General features: G+C 44.8%; 1 protein-coding gene across 6 annotated transcripts in view; it reads left to right on the top strand.

The window, feature by feature from the left end:
• HBEGF (heparin binding EGF like growth factor) overlaps positions 1–23642 on the top strand; it is a 906786-nt gene that overhangs the window by 88854 nt on the left and 794290 nt on the right. For 4 of the 6 annotated variants that reach the window (XM_089686635.1, XM_089686638.1, XM_089686636.1 and 1 more), the window contains exon 3: positions 1139–1228. The exons of the other annotated variants lie outside the window; for them this stretch is intronic. In XM_089686635.1, the coding sequence (XP_089542761.1) occupies positions 1139–1228 (90 nt within the window). The remainder of the gene's footprint in view (positions 1–1138; positions 1229–23642) is intronic. 6 annotated transcript variants of the gene reach the window in all.

Below are 23642 nucleotides of genomic sequence, written 5' to 3' on the forward strand. Positions count from 1 at the left end.
TGCCTCTCTTCATGTGGCTGGCTGCCTTTACGTTCGGTAGACCAAACTGTAAAAGTTGGCTGCAGAGCGCCACAGTTCATGCAATCATGGTTCAACCAAATTTAGTGATATAAAATACTATCCATTCAAAACATTTCAACAAAATGTAAAAACAAAAATAGATTTAAAAATTAGAATAAAGTTCAGATAAAGTGCCTTGTGTTTATTAACATAAGTCCAAAATCTTCAAGACTGTGCTCCACACTTCTGTGAAAACAAACACCCCGTGATGCACACACCTTCAGCTTATGTTTTGACCAACATAAATTAGGTCAAATAGCACCTGTCTTTTTAACCTCCCTAGCGGTCTGATTATGTAAATATTTCTGTGCTCAAAGCTGTAATTTTTTTTGCATGGAAATATGTCATTTTTTTATTGTAGGCCTGTCATTCTTACGAATAACTCACTGAAATCTGTCTGAAAAAAATTAAAAGAAATCATAAATTATAATATAATAAATAATCATAAAAAAGAACATCATAATAATAAATTTAATTCAATAATGTAATCAAACCAAAAACACTGAAATTTGAAATAGAGTGCCAAGTTCACACATCACTGAGCTTAGTCGCAAAATCATTTTCAATGTCTGAATTTCCTCACAAATCATTATCACTCAATTCTGCAAGTGGTTCTAATTTACTATCGCTGTTCTCTAGCTGGTCTAAAACCACTTTTGACCTAAAGGGACGCTTTTTGGACGCCATGGACGTTTCTCAGTTTCCAGGCAGAAAGAACAGTAAAAATGCAGGCAGGGCACAGGAGAAAGCACTAGGGACAAAATGTATGTGAAATGGTTTGATCAAGGGCGGACTGACAACGCATGGGGCCCCCGGGCAATAGGGGATTATGGGGCCCCTGTGTCCTTGCCCAAACTCAAAAAAGCCTATGAAACAAAAAGGTACCAGGGGCATCTCATGGGGCCCCCTACTGACCCTGGGCCCTCGGACAGTGCCCGAGTTTCCAAATGGTCAGTCCGCCTCTGGGTTTGATACAGTAATGCTATACTATGTGATTTTAGTGTATTGAGTGAATGTCACTTTTAAAATTTTTGAATTTCCTGCCGGTTCTGTCCCCTGTATATCCCGACGCTCTCAGGGAATGAAACCCGGAAGACGGATGCCGGCATCAGCTGGAGGAGATGGCCGGGGATGCTGCAGGGGGGACATCGTGGGAGCGAAGGGCAAGGTAAGTCCAAAGACATGCTGGTAGATTAATTGGATCCTGTCTAAATTGCCCTAATATGTGTATGTATGATTGTAAGTTAGGGACCTTAGATTGTACACCCCTTGAGGGTTAGGGACTGATGTGAATGTACAATATATATGTGTAAAGCGCTGCATCAATTGATGGCACTATATAAGTACCTGAAATAAATAAATAGGTGCAAGAGGGAATCTCTGAGCAACGCTGCAGGGTAATCCCGAGTGTAGCTCGAGGTTACCACTTTTTGGTCCTGAAAGTTAACCCCCGAGCTACACTAGGGAATAGCGCCAGGGAGGTTAAGGGAAAACCATGCCTTGGTGTAACAGGAGGCTGAGATCCCCTCATGATTCCATTGGACAATATATACAATTCAACATATCCAAAGATAGTCCTCAAAGATTAAAAAAAAATGTAAACCATCATAGTGCTTTCTGCAATAATCCACAAATTTATTTAGAAACAAAGATAAAAATGGACTCACATATTTATGTGCACAGTAACTGGTGCACTACAGATATATGGAATTCACTATTCCTTAAAATACCACAGGTTGCAATAAGGATAGAGGCTGTAGCTTGTGGAAACAACCATCAGTATACAGTATATACACTCATTATTGTCCCCCTTAAAATTGGAGTATGCTCCGTTTAACTGTCAGCATTTAGCATTACCTTCCATCCTGCTTCCTGATATTGTATCCTTGTGCACCTCAGGGGCAGAGCAGGTGACATAGAATGCAATCTTGGGAAACAGGGCAGAAGGTAATGCTGCTGAATGTTAAACAGAGCATACTCCATTTTTTCTTCTTTTTTCATCAAACTTTTATTCATGTATCTTCCCAACTATAGAACTTAAACTAACCGGTCTATAGTTACAAGTAACTATACAAGAGACTTTTATTCCTTTTAAATATAGGCACCACACTGGTCTTGTGCCTTGGTCTTGCACCAATCAAGTAGTACTGATCAGCCATTAAAGAATCTCTAAAAATTAGAAACAATGACTCTGAAATAGCGCTCAATATGTGTCCTGTGAGGACACATATGGTATAAGCCATCTGGTCCAGGTGCTTTATTAACAGTTATTTTATCTCTATTTCTAGACCATATCAATTTTGAGCCATTCGGGTTCTTTTGGAACTGTGTCAGAACTATCCCCGCTATGGATTTGAGCTCCCCTATTGTCTTTTAAATACGCACAGCTGAAGAAAGTATTCGATAAATGCATATGCTTTTTGTCCCCATTCACTAGTTGTTTTGTAAAATGTAAAAACCTGACCTTTTTACCATTGATAAATGTATAGAATTTTAGTGGGTTCATCTTAATCTTTCACAACCTATCGTTCATTTTGATTTTTTTGTGGCTTTGATTTCCTTTCGACATTTTGCTATGCCCTTTGTAACTCTTGAATGATCTTTGTGTTCCTTTATTTTTATATTTTATACATGTCCCTTTTTTTTTTTCGCAAAATGTTATTTGAAAAAAAATACAGGAAAACATTAAAAAAAAAAAAAAAAAAAAAAAAAGAAAATTGTGGCATTACCTCATCACAATATCAGTGTAAATAACATGTAACCATTGAAGATTAGTATCCAATATATATAATAATCCCATAACAAAGTTCAGTAATCAAGGTTACATTAATGATGACAAAGTGAAAACATTAATTATAATCAAAGAGATATTACAGCTTTTCTTGGTCTAAGCGTGGATGAAAATTTCTCCCAAAACTGAGAATTAGTTATAATTTCAAAGTATACCAAGAGTATTTCTACAAAAATAAAAAAATAAATAAAGCAAACTAATAATAAACTAAAGATATTTGAGTAGAGAATCTTAGGCCCTGATTTAATAAGACTTGAGTCTACCAGCAGACTCTGAACATTCAGGCAGACTCAAATCAATCAAGACCTGTCAGTCTTCTGAGAGGCGTCTAGCAATCTCATTGACGAACATCTACTTTACTATTAGTAAATGTGGAATCGCATCTGGCACATTTTTAGGTGCAATACCGGATACATTCACTAGATGGCGCACAAGAGCGGGCTTTGTACTGTTGGCATTTTCCTGTTTGCATAAGAGAATACTTGGAATGCAACATAAAAAGTACACCTATAATTTTTTTTTTCTTTTTGCTGTTTCTCCAAAATTATCTGACAACTAATGCATTTCCTAATGAATGTCATACATTCTATTTTCAAATGTTAAACATTTTCACACTTATATCTCAAATAATTTGGAATGTCTAGTTCTAAGTTCCCAATATAATGATTTAGCTTCCTTCTCTTTAATCATGTAACTATTCTATGTTAAGGTATTAATGCGCATGGGTTATACACATCACACATCTGGGGGTGCAGCGGTATGCTGGCAGCTATGGGTTAGTCATCCAACTCCATCCATCCATCAGGGTGGGTGCCAAAATGGTAAGGGGAGGAATTAGCTCAGCCACAGGAGCCAGAAAGGTGCTTAATAGTGTAATACACACGTCCCAAGGGTGGTTTACCTTTCACGAGTTCATGCACTACTGTTCGTCATGGATAAACCACACGTGCCATTCATAGGCACTCTCTGAGTTGATACTCTCACACGAAGGACATTCCATTATTCAGGAATGATTATATGAACTTTTTTTTAGCACCATTTACCAGTTTACATCATCATTATTGGGCAGCACAGTGGCTTAATGGTTAGCACATCTGCCTTGCAGTAAATGGGTCATGGGTTCAATTCCTGACCATGGCACCTCCTGCATGGAGTTTGCATGTTCTCCCTGTGCTTGCAGTGTTTCCTCTGAGTACTCCAGTTTCCTCCCACACTCCAAAGACATGCTGGTAGGTGTATTGATTCCTGTCCAAATTGGCCCTAGTGTATGAATGCGAGTTAGGGACCTTAGATTGTACAGCCCTTGAGGGTTAGGGACTGATGGGAATATACAATATATGTGTAAAGCATTGCATAAATTGACAGCACTATAAAAAGTACCTAAAATAAATTGCACTTTTTGGATTTTACATGCGTTGATTGATAACATGCATTTATAGCACTGCACTATTATTTTATCATATTTCTATTCTGGGACTGTTGCCAATACCCTGAGTGCTAGCTGCTACCTTCATATATATACCTATATTTATATTGATCTTGTGTAATACCATTTTAGAAGTCTAAAAATAATGATAAAGCGAGTGCTGGTAAAATTATATAAACAATATAACTATTCTACATTGCAGCAAAAAATCTGTCCCTTACAGTAGTTTAGTGGTTAGAACTCAGAACTTACAGCACGTGGGTCATGAGGTCTAATCCTAGCCATGGCTGCATCTCAGTTTGCATGCTTTCTCTGCATAGGTATGTTTCTACCAACACTCCAAAGACATGCTGTTAGGTTAATTGGGCCTAGTATATGTAAAAAAAAAAAAAAAAAAAAATCGGTCATTCAATCAGCTGATGTTACTACCAACAGCAAAATAATCGTCTGATTTTCATCCCGTCTACAGCTGGCATTTTTACTTCTGTCCCTTGCAGAGAGCTCTGCTATTATATTTTACATGAAAAGTTTTGCGGTTGCAACATTGTATCCATTTCGAATACAGATGTTTTTATTCAGATACAAATAGATACATTGTTGCAACCGCAAGATTTTTCATGTAAAATATAATAGCGGACTGGAATGCTTCTTCTTCTTTCCAACTTTACCAATAGAAAAAAAAAAATGTGCCAAAACCCCGATTAAACGGCCAACCAATTAACCCACTGACGGTGCAAAAATTGGGCAATTTTTTTTTTGGCCGATTTTCGACCCATCTATGGCCTGCATTAGATTGTAAGCTCCTTGACATTTGTGAATGCCCAAAATATGGAGATCAATTTCCAGGGTTCTGTCAGTGCCAGGAATATAGATCAATTAATTAAAATTTTGGCTACTGACTAGAAAGTGGAAAGGGAGTGAATCTTACCTACGTCCTTTTCTTCTCACAAGTTTGAAATTTTCAGTTTTCCTTCTGTTTATATTTCATTACAACTTTATATTCTCTAAGGCTGCGTTCACACTAGCTTTGTCAGCAGGCATCAGACAGGCATTTGGGAAGCGTTTTTTACACTTCTCAAATGCCTATGAAAATTCTGCACATGGCAGCACACAGTGCTATTCACACTGAAGCGTTAGCATTGCATCAGGGCAAAATGGCTCCTCCTGTCGAGTCAGGAGGAGTTGAAGCCTCCCATTCAAGTCTATGGTTCCGCTCCTCAAATGCCTGGCAGACATTTGTGGTGTGGTTGCGAGGCATTTTTGGAGCGTCAATACCATTTAACTTCACTACAGGCATTTGTGGTGCAGTTTTCACGCTTGGTAAATGCTTATCACATGCCTCAAAACCGCACATAGGGCGTTTGGGGAGCATAAAAACCGCTTCCCAAACACCTGTCAAATGCTATAGGGGCGTTTGGGAAGAGTTAGAAATAAAGCCAAGTGTGAACGAGCCCTTAAAACTGTCTCCTTATACAACTTGACCCACACCCCCCGTCATCACCTGTTCCATCTGCAAATCTATGCATCACCACCCCACTCTTTTTATTTAACTATTTATTTTATGATCTTGTTAATGTGTCTCATTTCCTATCACCTACAGCTCAAATCTCACATTATTATACGATTCCTGATTGTATTTCACCACTAGTCTGATTGAATTCACAATTCCTGGTCAGTCCCGTTCCCTGACCTATAATAACCTTTAGGGCCAGTTCACACTACGTGTGTTTCAGTTGCTTTTTTTGCATCCAAAGAAGGTTATATGGTTGTCAATGTCATAGTTCACATCAGCGCTTGCAGTTCCAGTGTGTTGCAGGTGCTGCCAAAAAAGTCAAACAGGCTGCATTGTTTATGCATAGAACTGAACTGGAACGTGGTAAAACGCCCTGGAACACACTAAAACGCACATGTCCCTAATTACATTTTAGAAAAAAGAGAGGGGAAAAAAAATGAACTGGAATGCATAAAAAAATGCACTGGAACACGTCAAAAACGCATCCAAAATGCACTGGAACACACAAAAACGCATCCAAAATGCACTGGAACACATCAAAAATGCATCCAAAATGCTCTGGAACACGCTAAACATGCATCAAAAGTGCATGCAAAAACGCATCTGGAACACATCTACACTGTTTCTATAGTGTGAACTGGCCCTTAGGACTTGTTCACACCATTTGTGGTGCAGAAATGCATGCAAGAGCACGCATTGTCCAGCACAGCAAAGAAATGCAATGCCCTCTGTAGATGTGCGCAGGTACCATGATGAAAACTTAATTGCACCTCCACATGTCTAGTAAACACAGATGCATTCACAGCCACCAAAACGCATGGCACCACGTTACTACTGTGCGGTTAGGTGCAACGCACTTTTACAATTACATGCCTGCAGTATTTTTGCATGTTCCCACACATTAGGCAGCCCATTGAAATTAAATGAGCTGAGGAAAAAAAAGTAAAAAATGCCCATTCACACAGGTCCTCTGGCCTGTACAGCATGAATGAGGGGGTTGTTCATGTGACTGGAGCCACCTGTTACACTATGGGGACACAGCAGCTGTATGAATACAGGTTGTCATCTGACAGGTGGGAAGGTGAGGGTAAGTGGCCCTGAATGCTCACTGTCTGTATTTAGGGCTGTACACCTACATCCATATGCTTGTCAAATTATAACCTGCAGCATTTCCATTGTGTAACAGGTTGCCTGCAAACGGCGATAGCCACAAAAACAAACCACTGATTCCCACTCTAAAGGCCACAGCACCCATGTGAATGAGCCCCAAGACCTAAATTACACACACAGCTTTATTTATAAACTCAGTACAGTTTTATCATTTAGATTTCACAGAAATATGGTTGGGATTATGTCAATTAATAATGTTTTTAGTGTATTTTTACCATAAATATAATTTGGATATTTTCTCTGGTGGTGGGGGGCTGTCAGGTATGCTGTACGGGGCTCCGTGATATCTAACAGTGGCCCTGGGTGTATGCTTGTGTCTGTGCCACCTGTATAGTTAGGAAGAACCTTGAACCTCTGCTATGTACTTCAATGGGTCTAGGAATTGGACATGTTTTCAACTGAAAATACAACAATTATTAGTAATGAGGATCAGCTCCTTGGTGGAGAACAGCAATCTCGCCATGTCCAGATGTGGTCTGGAATTCCACAAAAGAACAATTCACAAAACTAAAAGATATACTTGCAAATTACCACTAAACTCTCCTAACTACACTCCCATCCACTAACACTCCCCACTACCACTTCCGGGTGTGTGCAAACGTCCTTCAGCCAACGTCATGACGCATTTCCGGTATGACAGCTGCTCTAGCGCCTCCTCAGCCATCTTGGCGTTTATTTGTGCACCATAGCAATTTTACATGCGGCTCCATTGTGTATATAACATTCGCAAATATATGTTTGCAGTTCTATTGTGGATTTGGCATTGGTGAATGTATGCTTGCAGCTCTACTGTGTATATGACATTGGCAAATATATATTTGCCGGTAAAGGCCCAAAGTCAACATAAATTGGGGGCCCAATTTATTACTGTTAAGAGGATTGTAGAAAAATAGCTAGCTGGACATTGAACACGACCTATTCATTAGTACATAACTTGGTCTTGGTGCAATAGGGAGCTTTTGCTTTGTTAGTTTGGACATACTTGCATATGTGCACTCTAACAAGGAAGATTTGGGCATATTATTGTCAGGGCAGGGCTGTGGAACGGACAGGTAGGCCTAGTGGCAGGGTAACGCACTGACTGATGACAACCACCACCAACAGACCGAAGTCCCTCAGGGCGCGGAGTCTAAGTCCCAGGCTGCCCTTCACCAGGGCCCCTGATGGTGGGGATGGACTTGACGCAGCCAGGAACCAGGTTCACGGCCCCCGAGACACCCCGGCTGCGGTAATGGCCGCCGCCAATGGCGTAGCTGGTAGGAATGACAATAGCGTAGTTAGGCAGGCCGGGTCGACAACAACGGGACAAAACAGTCCTGAACAGTAGACGAGAATCACAGGGCACGGGCTGGGTTCAGCAACGGAAGGTCAGATCAAAGGAAAACACAGAGAATGGTCTAGTCACAAGCAGAGTCAGATTCCAGAAGAGTCACGAGAGTATAAACAGAGCTGTAGCTACACAAAGACACAAGACACAAGTGCAAAGAGCATGTGCGGATCACAGGCTTATATGTGCTCAGCCACACCCCTCTGGGGGATGGACCTCAGAGACCTGAAGGCATAAAAGACTCCCACCATGCTCTGCAGAAACACAAGATGGACGCCAGCACATGAAGCCGCACAATCTCTGGGAAAAGGTAGGACCTTGACAGTACCTCCTCCTCAAGGGCCCCTCCCCCTCCGCGGCTCAACAAAAGGCTTCTGAGGAAAGCGGGCATGAAAAGCGCGGAGGAGGGCAGGGGCATGGACATCTGCGGAAGGAACCCAGGAACGCTCCTCGGGACCATAACCGCGCCAATGAACCAGGAACTGCACCCGACCGCGCACCAATCGAGAGTCCAGGGTCCGGCTCACCTCATACTCCTCATGACCGTCAACCCAGATGGGACAGGGCCGAGGCAGAGAGACAGTGAAGCGATTGCAGACCAGAGGCTTCAACAGGGATACATGGAAGACATTGGAGATCCGCATCCCAGGAGGAAGAGCAAGAGCATAGGCCACCGGATTCACCTTGCGGAGAATGCGAAAAGGACCAACAAAACGGGGGGCTAGTTTAGGTGCGGGCACCCGCAGATTGAGGTTGCGAGTAGATAACCACACCCAATCGCCGACCTGGTATGAAGGAGCAGGCAGCCATCTGCAATCAGCCTGGAACTTCTGGCGCTGTGCCGAGTCCCTCAAGGACTTCTGGATCTGCCCCCATGAAGAACGCAGGGCAGCAAGATGGTTCTCCACAGCCGGAATGTCCTGTGGTGAGAACCTCTCAGGTAATACCGCAGGTTGGAACCCATAGTTGGCCATGAAGGGAGACATCCCGGAGGAGGAGTTGACAGCCGAGTTCCTGGCAAACTCTGCCCAAGGCAGGAGATCGGCCCAATTGTCCTGATGGTCCGAGATATAACAACGAAGGAATTGTTCCAAGGCCTGGTTGGAACGCTCCGCAGCCCCATTGGACTGCGGGTGGTAGGCTGAAGAGAAAGAGAGCCTAATGCCCAACTGGGAGCAGAAGGCGTGCCAGAACCTGGACACGAACTGACTCCCGCGGTCCGAGACAATCACCTTGGGCAACCCATGCAGGCGAAAAATCTCCCTGGAAAAAACCGTGGCCAGTTCTTGTGCTGTTGGTAATTTCTTGAGTGGAATGCAATGGCACATTTTGGAAAAACGATCGACGACCATGAGAATGACCGTATGACCCTGAGACACAGGGAGGTCTACAATAAAGTCCATGCCCAGGTGTGACCAAGGACGCTCCCCATTGGGAATGGTTTGCAGAAGACCCAATGGAAAATGCCGTGGAGATTTATTCTGGGCACAGATCGAACATGCCGCTACATAAGAGGCGATGTCTGCACGGAGAGTTGGCCACCAGAATAAACGAGAGACGACCCAAGACAACTGGTTCCTCCCCGGATGCCCGGCAGTTTTGGAATTATGGTAGGTACGCAGCAGATGGGTGCACAACCCCTCGGGTACGAAACATCTACCCTCCGGTCTCTCGGGAGGAGCATCAGTTTGAGCCGCCAAAATCTGTTCCCCAAGGGGAGAAGTCAGACTGGTGCGAATGGCAGCCAGGATCTGATCCGGAGGTATGACCGAGGTTGGCTCAGAGTCCTCCCTGGACAACTAATGCATCAGCCCTGACATTTTTGGAACCAGGCAAATAGGAGACCACATAGTTGAACCGCGACAAGAACAAGGCCCATCTGGCCTGACGGGGCATCAATCTCTTGGCATCCGAAAGATATGTCAGGTTCTTGTGATTGGTAAGAATGAGGACCGGAACCGCGGAGCCCTCGAGCAGGTGCCTCCATTCCTTGAGAGCCAGAATGATTGCCAACAACTCCCTATCTCCAATCTGGTAGTTGCACTCTGCAGAGGAAAGCTTCCTAGAGTAGAACCCACAGGGAAGTAGGGGTCCATCGGGCCGACGTTGAAACAGGAGAGCGCCTACTCCCGTCTCGGATGCATCAACCTCGAGGACGAAGGGCAATCCAGGATTGGGATGAGACAGTATCGGAGCCGAAGCGAAGGCGGATTTCAGAGCCCTGAAAGCTACGATGGCCTCGGATGGCCACTCGTGAGGATTACTGGCCTTTTTGGTTAGGTCTGAGAGAGGCTTTGCCAGCGTGGAGAAGTTCCTGATGAACTTCCGATAGTAGTTGGCGAAACCCAAAAAGCGCTGAATGGGCCGAAGACCATTGGGACGAGGCCACTGCAGAAACGCCGCAACCTTCTGAGGGTCCATGGAGAATCCCTCTGCAGAAATGATGTAGCCCAAAAAGGCAACTTGGAATCGATGGAATTCGCACTTCGAGTTTACAAAAAAGTTTGTTCTCACGTAATCGTTGCAGCACCCGCTTGACATCCTGGATATGGGACTCCATGGAGGCAGAGTAAACCAGGATGTCATCCAAGTAGACCACCACGCACTGCTGCAACATGTCACGAAGGACATCATTTATTAATTCCTGAAAAACCGCGGGCGCGTTACACAACCCGAAGGGCATCACCAGTTATTCATAGTGACCGGTTCTGGTGTTAAACGCGGTCTTCCACTTATCCCCCTGTTTGATCCATACGAGGTTGTACGCCGCCCTAAGGTTGAGTTTGGTAAAGACCGTTGCTCCCTTAAGGCAATCGAACAACTCAGTAATCAAGGGAATTGGATAGGCATTCTTAATGGTGATACGATTAAGACCCCTATAATCGATGCAAGGCCTCAATTCACCACCCTTCTTCTTTACAAAGAAAAAGCCCACTCCTGCTGGGGAAGTAGACTTACGAAAGTGCCCCCGGGAAAGCGCATCCGCAACGTACTCCTCCATGGCCTTATTCTCTGCAACCGAGAGAGGATACACCCTGCCACGTGGAGGAGTGGCACCGGGTTGCAAGGATATGGCGCAGTCGTAAGGACGATGAGGAGGTAAGGCACCAGCGCGTACCTTATTAAACACGTCCAGGTACTCCCCATAATCGGTGGGCAACACAGAGTCCGAGGAGGCACACAGCACCTTAACCGGCCCACGAATGCACCCGGCCCCACACTGTGGAGACCACGAGAGAATCTCGGCCGTTCGCCAATTAAAGGTTGGATTGTGCCTCTGGAGCCAGGGATACCCCAAAACCACCGAATAGTGCGGGGAAGAAATTACCTGAAAACAGGCCAACTCCCTGTGAACAGCCCCAATAGGTACTTCAACTGGCCTAGTCTCGTGGGTAACCTGCGGCGGTTGCAGGGGCCTGCTATCTATCACCTCGAGAACCAATGGAGTAACTCGAGCCTTCAGGGGAATGGAGTGCTGGGCAGCAAACGAGCTGTCAATAAATAACCCGCCGGCCCAAGAATCTACCAACGCCTGGGCCGTCACCGAGCCCTCCGCCCAGGAGAGGACAACGGTGATCATTGGTTTATCTTTGCGGAACGCCGGGGAGACTTCACCCAAGATCTGTCCCTGACAGGATCTCAGGTGCGAGCATTTCCCGGACAGACCAGCCAGGACTGCCAAAAGTGCCCACCAAGGCCACAGTACAGGCAGCGACCCTCCCGACACCGAGCGGCCTGCTCTCCCTCGGAAAGGCGAGGGAACCCCAGCTGCATGGGCTCACCACCAGAAAATCTATCCCCAGGAGGCGTGGGAGGAGAGGGAGGAACGGGTGGGACAGAAAATACAGGTACCAGTAGATTGGAAGGCCTCCGCAGGCGTTCCTTGAGTGAAGGCCTCTCCCTGAGCCTGGTGTCAATCAGGATCAGGAAGGAAATGAGAGCCTCCAGCTCCACAGTCAGTTCCTTGGCTGCAATCTCGTCCTTCAATGCATCAGAAAGACCCTGAGAAAACGCAGCCACTAGAGCCTCATTGTTCCAACCCACCTCTGCCGCCAGGGTACGAAACTCTATGGCGTACTCGGCAACGTTCTGTGAACCCTGATGCATAGACATGAGCAGCTTGGCAGCCGAGGCAGAGCGAGCCGGTACGTCGAATACCCAAAACCAGAAAATTCGTGAATCACCGGGTCATTCTTCTCATTTGCCCAGGCCAAAGCCTTGTCTGAGAGTAGCGATATTAGGAAACCCACCTTAGACCTCTCAGTCGGAAAAGCGTGGGGTATTAATTCGAAAAAAATCCCCACCTGGTTGAGGAACCCACGACACTGACTCGGCTCACCCCCAAAGCGCTGTGGAAGAGGGGCTGAACCAGTCATACCTCTGGATGGCGTGGGTGCCGCAGCAGCCGCGGCGGTAGGTGCAACAAGCGGAGCAGCAGCAGGAGTGACCACCGGAGTGACAACCGGCCTAATAGCACCAGGAGTAAGGTGCGCGGTGCGTGCAAGCAGAGTTTGCTACGCCTGAGCGAACTGGGCCAACAGGAGATCCTGTTGATCCAGTCTGGCGACCAACATTGGAAGCGAAGACGTACCTGCACCGTCAGGATTCATGACACTTGTGTAATGTCAGGGCAGGGCTGTGGAACGGACAGGTAGGCCTAGTGGCAGGGTAACGCACTGACTGACGAAAACCACCACCAACAGACCGAAGTCCCTCAGGGCGCGGAGTCTAAGTCCCAGGCTGCCCTTCACCGGGGCCCCTGATGGTGGGGATGGACTTGACACAGTCAGGAACCAGTTTGTGGCCCCCGAGACACCGCGGCTGCGGTAATGGCCGCCGCCAATGGCGTAGCTGGTAGGAATGACAATAGCGTAGTCAGGCAGGCCGGGTTAACAACGGGACAAAACGGTCCTGAACAGTAGACGAGAATCACAGGTCATGGGCCAGGTTCAGCAACGGAAGGTCAGATCAAAGGAAAACACAGAATGGTCTAGTCACAAGCCGAGTCAGATTGCAGAAGAGTCACGAGAGTATAAACAGAGCTGTAGCTGACACAAGACACAAGTGCAAAGAGCATGTGCGGATCACAGGCTTATATGTGCTCAGCCACACCCCTCTGGGGGATAGACCTCAGAGACCTGAAGGCATAAAAGACTCCCACCATGCTCTGCAGAAACCCAAGATGGACGCCAGCACTTGAAGCCGCACAATCTCTGGGAAAAGGTAGGACCTTGACAATTATATAGCTAGCAAAAATAAGTGTTAGGGGTGCTAGTACATTTATTTCAGATACTTATATAGCGCTGTCAATCTACACAGCGCTTTACATATATATGTGGTAAATTCACATCAGTCCCTAACCCTCAAGGGGCATACTATAAGGGCCCTAGCTTACATTCATACATATACTAGGGCCAATTTTGACAGGATCCAATTAACCTACCAGCATGTCTTTAGAGTGTGGGAGGAAACCAGAGTACCTGGAGGAAACACAGGCACAGGGAGAACATGCAAACTCCAGGCAGGAGGTGCCATGGTTGGGATTTGAACCAACGACCCTAGTACTGCCAGGTGGAAGTGCTAACCATTTAGCCACTGTGCTACATTCAACTAAAACATGAAATAATCCCCCAAAAATACATAGTCCAAATGTTTATTGATCAAATACATATTCCACATTTATTTGGACAGCAACAACAAGTAGGTACATTCAATATCTTGGTGAAAAAAAAAAAGAAGCAGGATTGATGTTGCTAAAATAGAACAGTCCTGCTCATAAGAGCTTACAATCTAAAAGACTATACATCTAATGAACTGTGCTTTCACAGGTTACAAACGGTTAATATGAATCACTTAGGCTTATCCACAAAACAAGCTGCAAATCAAAATATCAATATAAAAATGCATTCTTGCCAAAATAACACCTCCCACCTCCCCAAATCCCCCACACATACATTTCTCATCATGTTTGTCTGAAAACTGCATTTCATACTAAGTAAAGCAAACTTGGAAGAGCAGAGCAATGGACATGTGTTAGGATTACAATGCAAAGATAATAAACACACAAACATTGTACAATAACACACAAACACACCTTAGAAGGAAGAACATGCAAAAAATTTAAAGCCCACATCAAAACACAGCATGAGTGTGGCCTGGGGCAATTCACCACAATATCTCTTCCGCCCCCAAACCACCACAGACAAGGACTTGCAGAAAATAATGTGGCCTGTACAAAGAAAAAATCATCCACTACTGCATCTCTTTATATAAGGTAGGCCACACCCACCACTGTCATTCATTTGGTCAGAGAAAGTGTTTGCACCTGATTAATTCTCTTCCCACCTGTGTTAACCCTTGGTATACAGGCCCCACAAATCAGAGTCAGAAAGAAAGCCACAGTGAAGTGTACCTGTGCAGCATACAACAGGGATGTGAAAAGGAACCCTATTGGCAATATTTCTTGGCCCTATGGGCACAATTCACTCCAGATTATCGCATGAGTTAAGGCAGTCACATGACCACATCTCGCATGCAATACTGAAAATGTCAATTCCCTTTTGCTAGTATGCGGCATTTCCTATAAAATTGGAAAAACACTCAGGAAATCAAACATAAAAAGGCCTTACACCCCGGTCACATCAAAGCCGATTTGAAAATTGTGCGACGTACAGTGAAGATTTCCTTGCGATTTGCAAGACATCTGACACAGATATCTATGCAAATCACCACAAAAGTAGTACATGTACTACTTTAGAAATCAGTGTCGGAAACGCACCCATGTAACTGCTCTAATAGCAGACAATAGGGTGCGACTTGGCATACGATTTGCAAGTCGCATGTCATGCAAATCGCATGCCAAGTCGCATCCAGGGTGCACGATTTCAGGTGCGATTTGGGAATTGAAATTGTACCTGATATCGTATCTAATGAATGTGGATGTGAGTGTCTTAATGTAAGCAATTTGCTGCAGCACAATTTCAAACGTCGTTCTTGTCTACCTTTTTCAGCATTTTGTAGCGATTTCATATATAGACTACAATAGAAACCGCAGTGCAAAACACAATTGAAAATTCAATAACTCATTGGTAAATTTACAGAAAATATGGTGAAATTGCCAACAAAAAGCACAATTTATCTAGTATCTAGTGTGAACCAAGCAGGCAATTCAACAAAGGAAATAAATCTTTGAAGGAATGCGGTATCTGCATGCTCGGATAAGGGTCTGTTATGCATTGGGGGGGGGGGGCGGGGGGGATTCCATGCCATTATTTTATTCATTTTTTTTCAATCCTTTTCTCTCTCTCGCTCACTCTTTCCATGGTTTGACAAACTTTCCAAAAGGAGGTGGAGTGCAAACCAGCATTATCAAATCAATCGGTAGTCCAGACCCTTATCTCATCCCATCGTTTAACATTCACATAAGGTACAACTTTAAAGGTGTTTGAACAGACAAGGCCTCATTCTTATTCACATTCTAGGGATCATTTAGACAAAGCAAAGATACTGCCACCAGCACATGTATGTTAAGGTAGTCACACAGAGATCCAAATTCATTGCCATGGTTGGGATTCAAACCGACAACCCTAGCATTGTGAGGCAGCAGTGCTAACCACTAATCCACAGAGCTGTTTAACACTAATCCCCCTCTGTATTTCTGTGGTGTGAATCAATCCTAGGTCCCTGGGCAAGGTCAGTGTAACGAGCCAGATTTCTCCAATGTGACACAAATGTTGTGCTATGTTACCAGTTCTGATGTATGTTGGTTCTATGTATCCCAATACAAAGGATTGCAATACTAATACAGGCGTACCTCGGTTTACCAACGCCTCGGTTAACAGAATTTTTGGTTACGAATGAAACAATTGAGTACTGTCCGTGATACTTTTTTTATTTGCACTAACATACAATTTTGGGGACAAGCTTTCGGGGTGTGTCCCCTTCTTCAAAGTCCAAACAGTACTATTGAAAATAATGCCTTCGGTTTACACAATTGTTAATAATTTATTTTCGCAATACAAAGTGTATGTTGGTGCTGATTTTCAAATGCAAATGTCAGCCTTTTTTTTTCTTCACTATAGTTCACAAGCTTAGAAGTCACTTTCCCCAAAGTTACAGAAAACTTTGTATCTTTTAATAAACTCAAAGTAAACATTGTTTCCTTTAGGGATATAAATTCCAAGAAAACTTTCTCTTTTAGCTGGGGGAAGTGACAAGTGAATTTCTGAGCTATAGTGAAGAAAAAAAAGGAGAATTACATTTAAAAACCAGCACCATAATAAATAAACAGCATGGGGTCCCTCCTTCCATCCACACCAAGCCCTTCAGGTCTGGTATGTATTTTAAGGGGTAACTCCATGCCAAAATTAAAGAAAAAAAAACAGCGCGGGGTTCCCCCAAAATCCATACCAGACCCTTATCAGAGCATGCAGCCCGGCAGGTCAGGAAAGGGGGGGGGGGCGAGCGAGCCTGAACCATACCAGGCCCTCAACATGGGGGGTTGCTTTGGGGCAGGGGGGCTCCCCCCCAAAGCACCTTGTCCCCATGTTGATGGGGACAAGGGACTCTTCCCCACAAACCTGGCCGGTGGTTGCGGGGGTCTGAGGGTGGGGGGCTTATCAAAATCTGGAAGCCCCCTTTAACAAGGGGGCCCCCAGATCCAGGCCCCCCCTATGTGAATGAGTATGCGGTACATGGTCCCGCTACTCATTCACAAAAAAAGCAAAAGTATAGTTTAAAAAAAAAAAAAAAAAAAAAACCACAGTACCGGGTCTTTGACAAGTCCTTTAATAAAACAATGTCCCCCGAAGTAGATCCAATGTCAATCACGGTGTCATGGTGGCGACTGGAAAAAAGAAAAACAAAAACCGTTCCGCACTCGACGAGGCTTACTAGCTTTATGCAGTGATCTAGGGTGACATTTCTTATATAGGTAAGGGGCGGGGCCATCCGGGGACATCACCTGAGTGACCCCGCCCCGTTGATGTCACATGGAGTGGGATCACATGCTTGATGTCCCCAGCTGGCCCCGCCCCTTACCTATATAAGAAATGTCACCCTCGTTTACTGCATAAGGCTAGTAAGCCTCGTCTAGTGCGGAACGGTTTTTTGTTTTTTTTCTCTTTTTTCCGGTCGCCGTGATTGACGTTGGATCTACTTTGGGGGACATTGTTTTATTAAAGGACTTGTCAAAGACCCTGTACTGTGTTTTTTTTTACATTAAACTTTGGCTTTTTTTGTGAATGAGTAGCGGTACCATGTACCGCAGACTCATTCACGTGGGGGGGGTGTGGGATCTGGGGCCCCCCTTGTTAAAGGGGGCTTCCAGATTCTGATAAGCCCCCCTGCCCGCAGACCCCCACAACCACCGGCCAGGGTTGTGGGGAAGAGGGCCTTGTTCCCATCAACATGGGGACAAGGTGCTTTGGGGGGGGAGCCCCCCTGCCCCAAAGCACCTCCCCATGTTGAGGGCATGTGGCCTGGTATGGTTCAGGAGGGGGGGGCGCTTGCTCGCCGCCCCCCTTTCCTGACCTGCCGGGCTGCATGCTGGTATGGATTTTAGGGGGGACTCCACGCCACTGTTTTTTTAAATTTTGGCATGGAGTTCCCCCTTAATATCCATACCAGACCCGAAGGGCTTGGTATGGATGAGAGGGGGGACCCCATGCAATTTTGTTTTATTATTTAATTGACGGAAATTTTTTAAAATTCAGCTGTCAGTGGGGAACAATGCTGACAGCTGAAACATTAATGCAGGTCATAGCCGGGTCAAAAAACGTCCATTTAAAAAAACAAAAAAAAAACAAAACAAAAAATCGGTTGTTCAATCGGCCGGCGTTACCACCACCGGTAAAATAAAAAAATCGGCTTGCTCGCCCCCCCCCCTTTCCTGACTTGCCAGGCTGCATGCTCGGATAAGGGTCTGGTATGGATTTTGGGGGGAACCCCATGCTGTTTTCTTTTTAAATTTCGGCGTGGAGTTACCCTTTAATATCCATACCAGACCCGAAGGGCTTGGCGTGGATGGGAGGGGGGACCCCACGCAATTTTTTAAAATATTTATTAGTAATTACTTTTGTCCCTGCAGAGCTGAGCTATTATATTTGACATTAAAAAGTGTAGAGGTTACAAAAATGTATCTATTTGTATCCATTTCAGATATAGAAGTTTTTATTTGGATACAAATAGATACAATGTTGCAACCTCTATACTTTTTAATGTCAAATATAATAGTGCAGCTCTCTGCAGGGACAGAAGTAATTACTTCGCTATTATATTTGCCGGCCATAGGCGGGACGAAAGTCGGCCGATTTTTTATTTTACCAGTGGTGGTAACGCCAGCCGATTGAACAACCGATTTTTTTTTTTTTTTTTTTTTTTTTTTTTAAATGGACGGTTTTTGACCCGGCTATGACCTGCATTAATGTTTCAGCTGTCAGCATTGTTCCCCACTGACAGCTGAATTTTAAAAAATTTCCGTCAATTAAATAATTAAACAAAATTGCGTGGGGTCCCCCCTCTCATCCATACCAAGCCCTTCGGGTCTGGTATGGATATTAAGGGGGAACTCCATGCCAAAATTTAAAAAAACAGTGGCATGGAGTCCCCCCTAAAATCCTTACCAGCATGCAGCCCGGCAGGTCAGGAAAGGGGGGCGGCGAGCAAGCGCCCCCCCCTCCTGAACCATACCAGGCCACATGCCCTCAACATGGGGAGGTGCTTTGGGGCAGGGGGGCTCCCCCCCCAAAGCACCTTGTCCCCATGTTGATGGGAACAAGGCCCTCTTCCCCACAACCCTGGTCGGTGGTTGTGGGGGTCTGCGGGCGGGGGGCTTATCAGAATCAATGTGAGGGGCTTGGTATGGATGGGAGCTGGGACCCCACACATTTTTTTTTTTATTGCAGACCTTTATTTTTACATTCAGCTGTCAAAATAAATATTATCTAGACCTTCAAAATAAGTAAAATCATTACAGAAATAATTATAAAGGATAAGAAACAAAAATAGAATCAATAGAACTAAGGAAATCAAATTAGAATACATAAAGATATGCCTAGTGCTGTTTGTTAAACACGGTAGACGCGACCGAGTGCCGGCTGTCAGAGAAATCCAGCCAGAGATTTACTATTGACCAGCGTCTAAAAAGCAAGCGCCCAGAGGACGTCTAAAATGTGTTCTGCACATGCGCATTTATATCAGCCAAAGACGCTGCACAAGCCTCTAGTTTTTCACTGTGTCGACTTGCTTAAAAAAAAACTATTTTTAACACATTTTAATTTTTTTTTGAAATGACAGATATTGTTTAAAGTGAAGTCCTGATATTTGGCAAAGCAAATTTCAATGTGAACAGGTTTCTGCAGTGATTTTTCATGGTGTTAGCTGTGCTTCTTAGTGAGTCTGCTTTTTGAGTCTGATTCCTGGTCTGTGTCTCATTAGTAAATTCGATTTGGAGTCTACTTGTTGATGCTTCTCTTTAGTAAATAAAAGTACCTCTTTAGCAGGGTAAAAGTAGACGGTCGCCACTAAAAAAAAAAAATAGACGGTCGCCCACGGAAATGCACCTAGGCACAATAGTAAATCAGGATCCTAGTGTCTTAGGAAGTGAAACAGTAAGGTTATAGGGGATGTTTAAGCTGCCCGAAGAGTTAGAAAAGTTAGCCTTTGCATACCACTCTGTGTATTGGAAGGGTGTCAATAAGAGGGAAATTTTGAAATCTGAGAAGGTATGTTCTATGAAAAATTTTCACCTGTCGAAGAAACGTTTAGCAGGGTCGAAGGACTGGACTATAGTATCCAATTTTTCGATGTATGTCAATGATTTCAGTTCTTTCTGCACTGTAGGAACCTTTAGAGATGATGGTGATGTCCAAGATTTTAGTATCTTGTTTTCTTATGCTTTATACATTTTTATTTTTTTTTTAATCAAGAAAGGTTTACTGAAAAAATACAGCAATCCAGACATTGTCAGTAATCTTGAATTATCAAGGCAGTGAAATTCTAAATACATTTGAGTCTTACAATCTCCCAGAAAGTACCAAAAAAGTGCCAAAGATATCAGGACATAAGGGGGCATTTGACAGTGTAAAGCATGACCAGGAAAGTGCCCCTACTGTCTCCCAGGACATCAGAGAAGTCTCTGATACATAAGTTCGCTCATGCTAAGACCAGGTGTGTCAAGCCATGGCCCCCATAATTTCTACAATTTACTGAGGCATCCCCTGCGCTGATAAATATGGCATTTCAGAAGAAGGGTGTTGGATACATTAGTCTCCCAAGACCTATGAGAGGGGTAGTCAGGGGATTTTCAGAATTGCAGTATCCTTGCAAAATCCTCAGACACCACCTACCCAACAAAACCTAAAAGACGGTATTTAGGGCCCAGTGAGACATTGAATGAAAAACCTTTAAGTACTTCCTGACCACCCTTTAGCAGAAATACTGCTACAGGGCAGAACAGGTGCTCAAAATCACATATACATATTATTATTATACAGTATTTATAAAGCGCCAACAGTTCGCTCAGCACTGTACATTACAATGGGAGACAGAACATGCGACAGTACAACAACAATACAATGCGATACACGAGGGGTTCGAGGGCCCTGCTCCTTGGAGCTTACAATCTAGGAGGGAGGGGATAGTGGTACAGGAGGAAATAGCTGTGGGGGATGGAGTGGTAGGAAGAGTGGAGGAGGTCGAGAATTAGCAGGGGGTGGGATAGGCTTCCCTGAATAGGTGGGTTTTCAGGAAGCGCCTAAAGGAGAGGAGAGTGGGTAATAGTCTGATGGATTGGGGTAGGGAGTTCCAGAGTATGGGTGACGCCCTGGAGAAGTCCTGGAGGCGGGCATGGGAGGAGGAGACTAGGGAACTAGAGAGAAGGAGGTCTTGTGAGGAGCGGAGGGTGCGTTTTGGGTGGTATTTGGATATTAGGTCGGTGATGTAGTTTGGGGCAGTATTATGGACAGCTTTGTACGTCAGTGTTAGGATTTTGAATTTGATCCGTTGGGAAATCGGAAGCCAGTGGAGGGATTGGCAGAGGTGGGTGGCAGAAACGGAGCGGTTGGTAAGGTGGATGAGTCTGGCTGCCATATTCAGGATCGATTGAAGCGGGGATAGTCTGTGTGATTTGTGCTCCTTCAGCTTTTGCAGGCTGGGGGGGGGGGGCACGCAAGCGCCTCCACCGACTCGCGGGTGCCGCGATTTGATTCCTAAAGGATCAATCATCCAATTTAGGCCAGTGATGGTTGGCCTAAGTCGGATTATCGATCCTTGTCCTATCAGGGATTCTCCTGTACCTATGTTTACACTTACATAGGTACAGGAAGTGATGAAACCTTCTCTCTGTGGGCACATTCCATTCCAGAGAGAGAAGAAAGAAGACACAGTGAGTAAAACAGCACACACTTTCACAGTTAGAATATTTTAGGACACATTTAACCCCTTGATCGCACCCCCTTCCCCAGTTAACCCCTTTACTTCTCTGTCACCAGTTGCATTAGTACAGTGAACAGATTTTTTGCTGATCACTGTATTAATGTCACCGGCGACTTCAGATAGCATTAGCGTCAGTTAGCATCCCTCCCAGATAGCGTCAGATTGCCCGTCATTACACCAGTCATCACATTTAACTCCTTTATTGCCAGGAACACGCTCACATACACAATAAACCTCCATTGCTAGTATAGTGTTTGAACGGATCAATATCTTTGATCAGATCAGCACTATACCAGCATTCACATTAGTATAGTGTCCCCAAAAATGCAGTGTTAGCAGGATCAGCCCTGGAACCAGCCAGTACCTGCGTTTAGCGCCTGCTCTTAACCCCCCCCCCCCTGCAGCAAGTGCAGTGTCAGTAGGTCACTGGATATATTGCACACAAAACCTCAGTGTTCACAGAATCAGGACTGATCTCCGTTAGCACTTGCCGGTAAATTTTGATGACTTTCATATGCAGCAGAGTGCCAGTACTGTAGTGGTTTAAGCAGTCCCTGACAGTCAGGTGCTGGTTTTCCAGTGAGTTGCACTAGGTACCTATACATTTAGTGGCCAAAATGTCAATGAAAAGGTACTCTAGTGAAGAGGCCTACAGGATTCTGAGCATGACAGGTGAGAGCAAAGGGGAAGACTCACCTGACACAATCAGTCTCTGAATATGAACCTGTATACAGCAGTGGCACCCTGACAGATAGCTCAGATGATGGAGAAGAGATCCCTGCTAAGGTCAGGCATACCCGACCCCATTCCCAGGTTGCTGATATGTTACAATCGCATGATGACTCTCATATGCAGCAGAGTGGCAGTATCGGCCTAGTACATCCTGCAGTATCACTTGGGGATGTGGCAAGTCCCATAAGCAGTACAAGCTGGTGCAGTGGTGAGCACAAGAAGTGTCCCACAGCCACCAAGAATTTGCACACAGGCCCATAGAGCCCTTAGTATCCTTCCGGATGTGCTTGCAAATCCCGATTTGCAACCCACAAATTCTGCAGCACCCGTACTTCCCCCATTCACTGCCCAACCCGGAATTCAGGTGGAAACAGCAATTTTACTACTCCTTGATTTTTTTGGAGTGTTTTTTCATGGAAGATCTGTATGCATGGATTGTGGATCAAAGCAATTTATATGCACAACAGTTTATCGCCACCAACCCAGATTCAAACCTTGCCAGACCATTCGCATGGAAACCCATTATGATTTCCGAATTTACATTTTTTTTTTTAAGGCCTAACCCTCAACATGGGCATTACTAAAAAAATGAATTGCAGTTGTATTGGTCCACAGACCTGATTCATCATATGCCCGTGTTCTCTGCTGCCATGGCCAGGCATAGATATAGAATAATATGTTTTATTCATTTCAACAACAACAACAACACACTCTGTCATCCTCTGGGTGACCCTGAATTTGACTGGCTTGACAAAATTTGGCCCCTCGTAAATTACCTTAACCAAAAAATGTGCAGATGTCTATATTTCCCAGCAAAACATCTGCGTTGAGGAGTCCCTCATTAATTTTTCTGGCCACCTTGCATTTAAACAATTTCTCCCCAGCAAGCGTGCCAGATGTGGGGTCAAGATATAGAAGACCTGTGAGAGGGCAACAGGCTATACATGCAAGTTTTGGATTTACGAGGGAAAAGATAGTCACGTGGAGCCCCCCAGATGCCCAGACTACATGGGGAGCAGTGGCAAGATAGTTTGAGACTTGGTGTCATCCTCTTTCCATATGGGGTACCACTTATACGTGGACAATTTTTATTCGTGTGAGGAATTCCTCACAGTGAAGTGGAAGGACAAATGGGATTTTTTTGTCCTGTCTTCCATTCACACAGACAATACCATCCAAATTGCCATGG

Source organism: Staurois parvus, unplaced genomic scaffold (assembly GCF_062004578.1).
Source record: "Staurois parvus isolate SC_StPar_1 unplaced genomic scaffold, SC_StPar_1.0 ptg000403l, whole genome shotgun sequence".
NCBI classification, from domain to species: Eukaryota; Metazoa; Chordata; class Amphibia; order Anura; family Ranidae; genus Staurois; species Staurois parvus.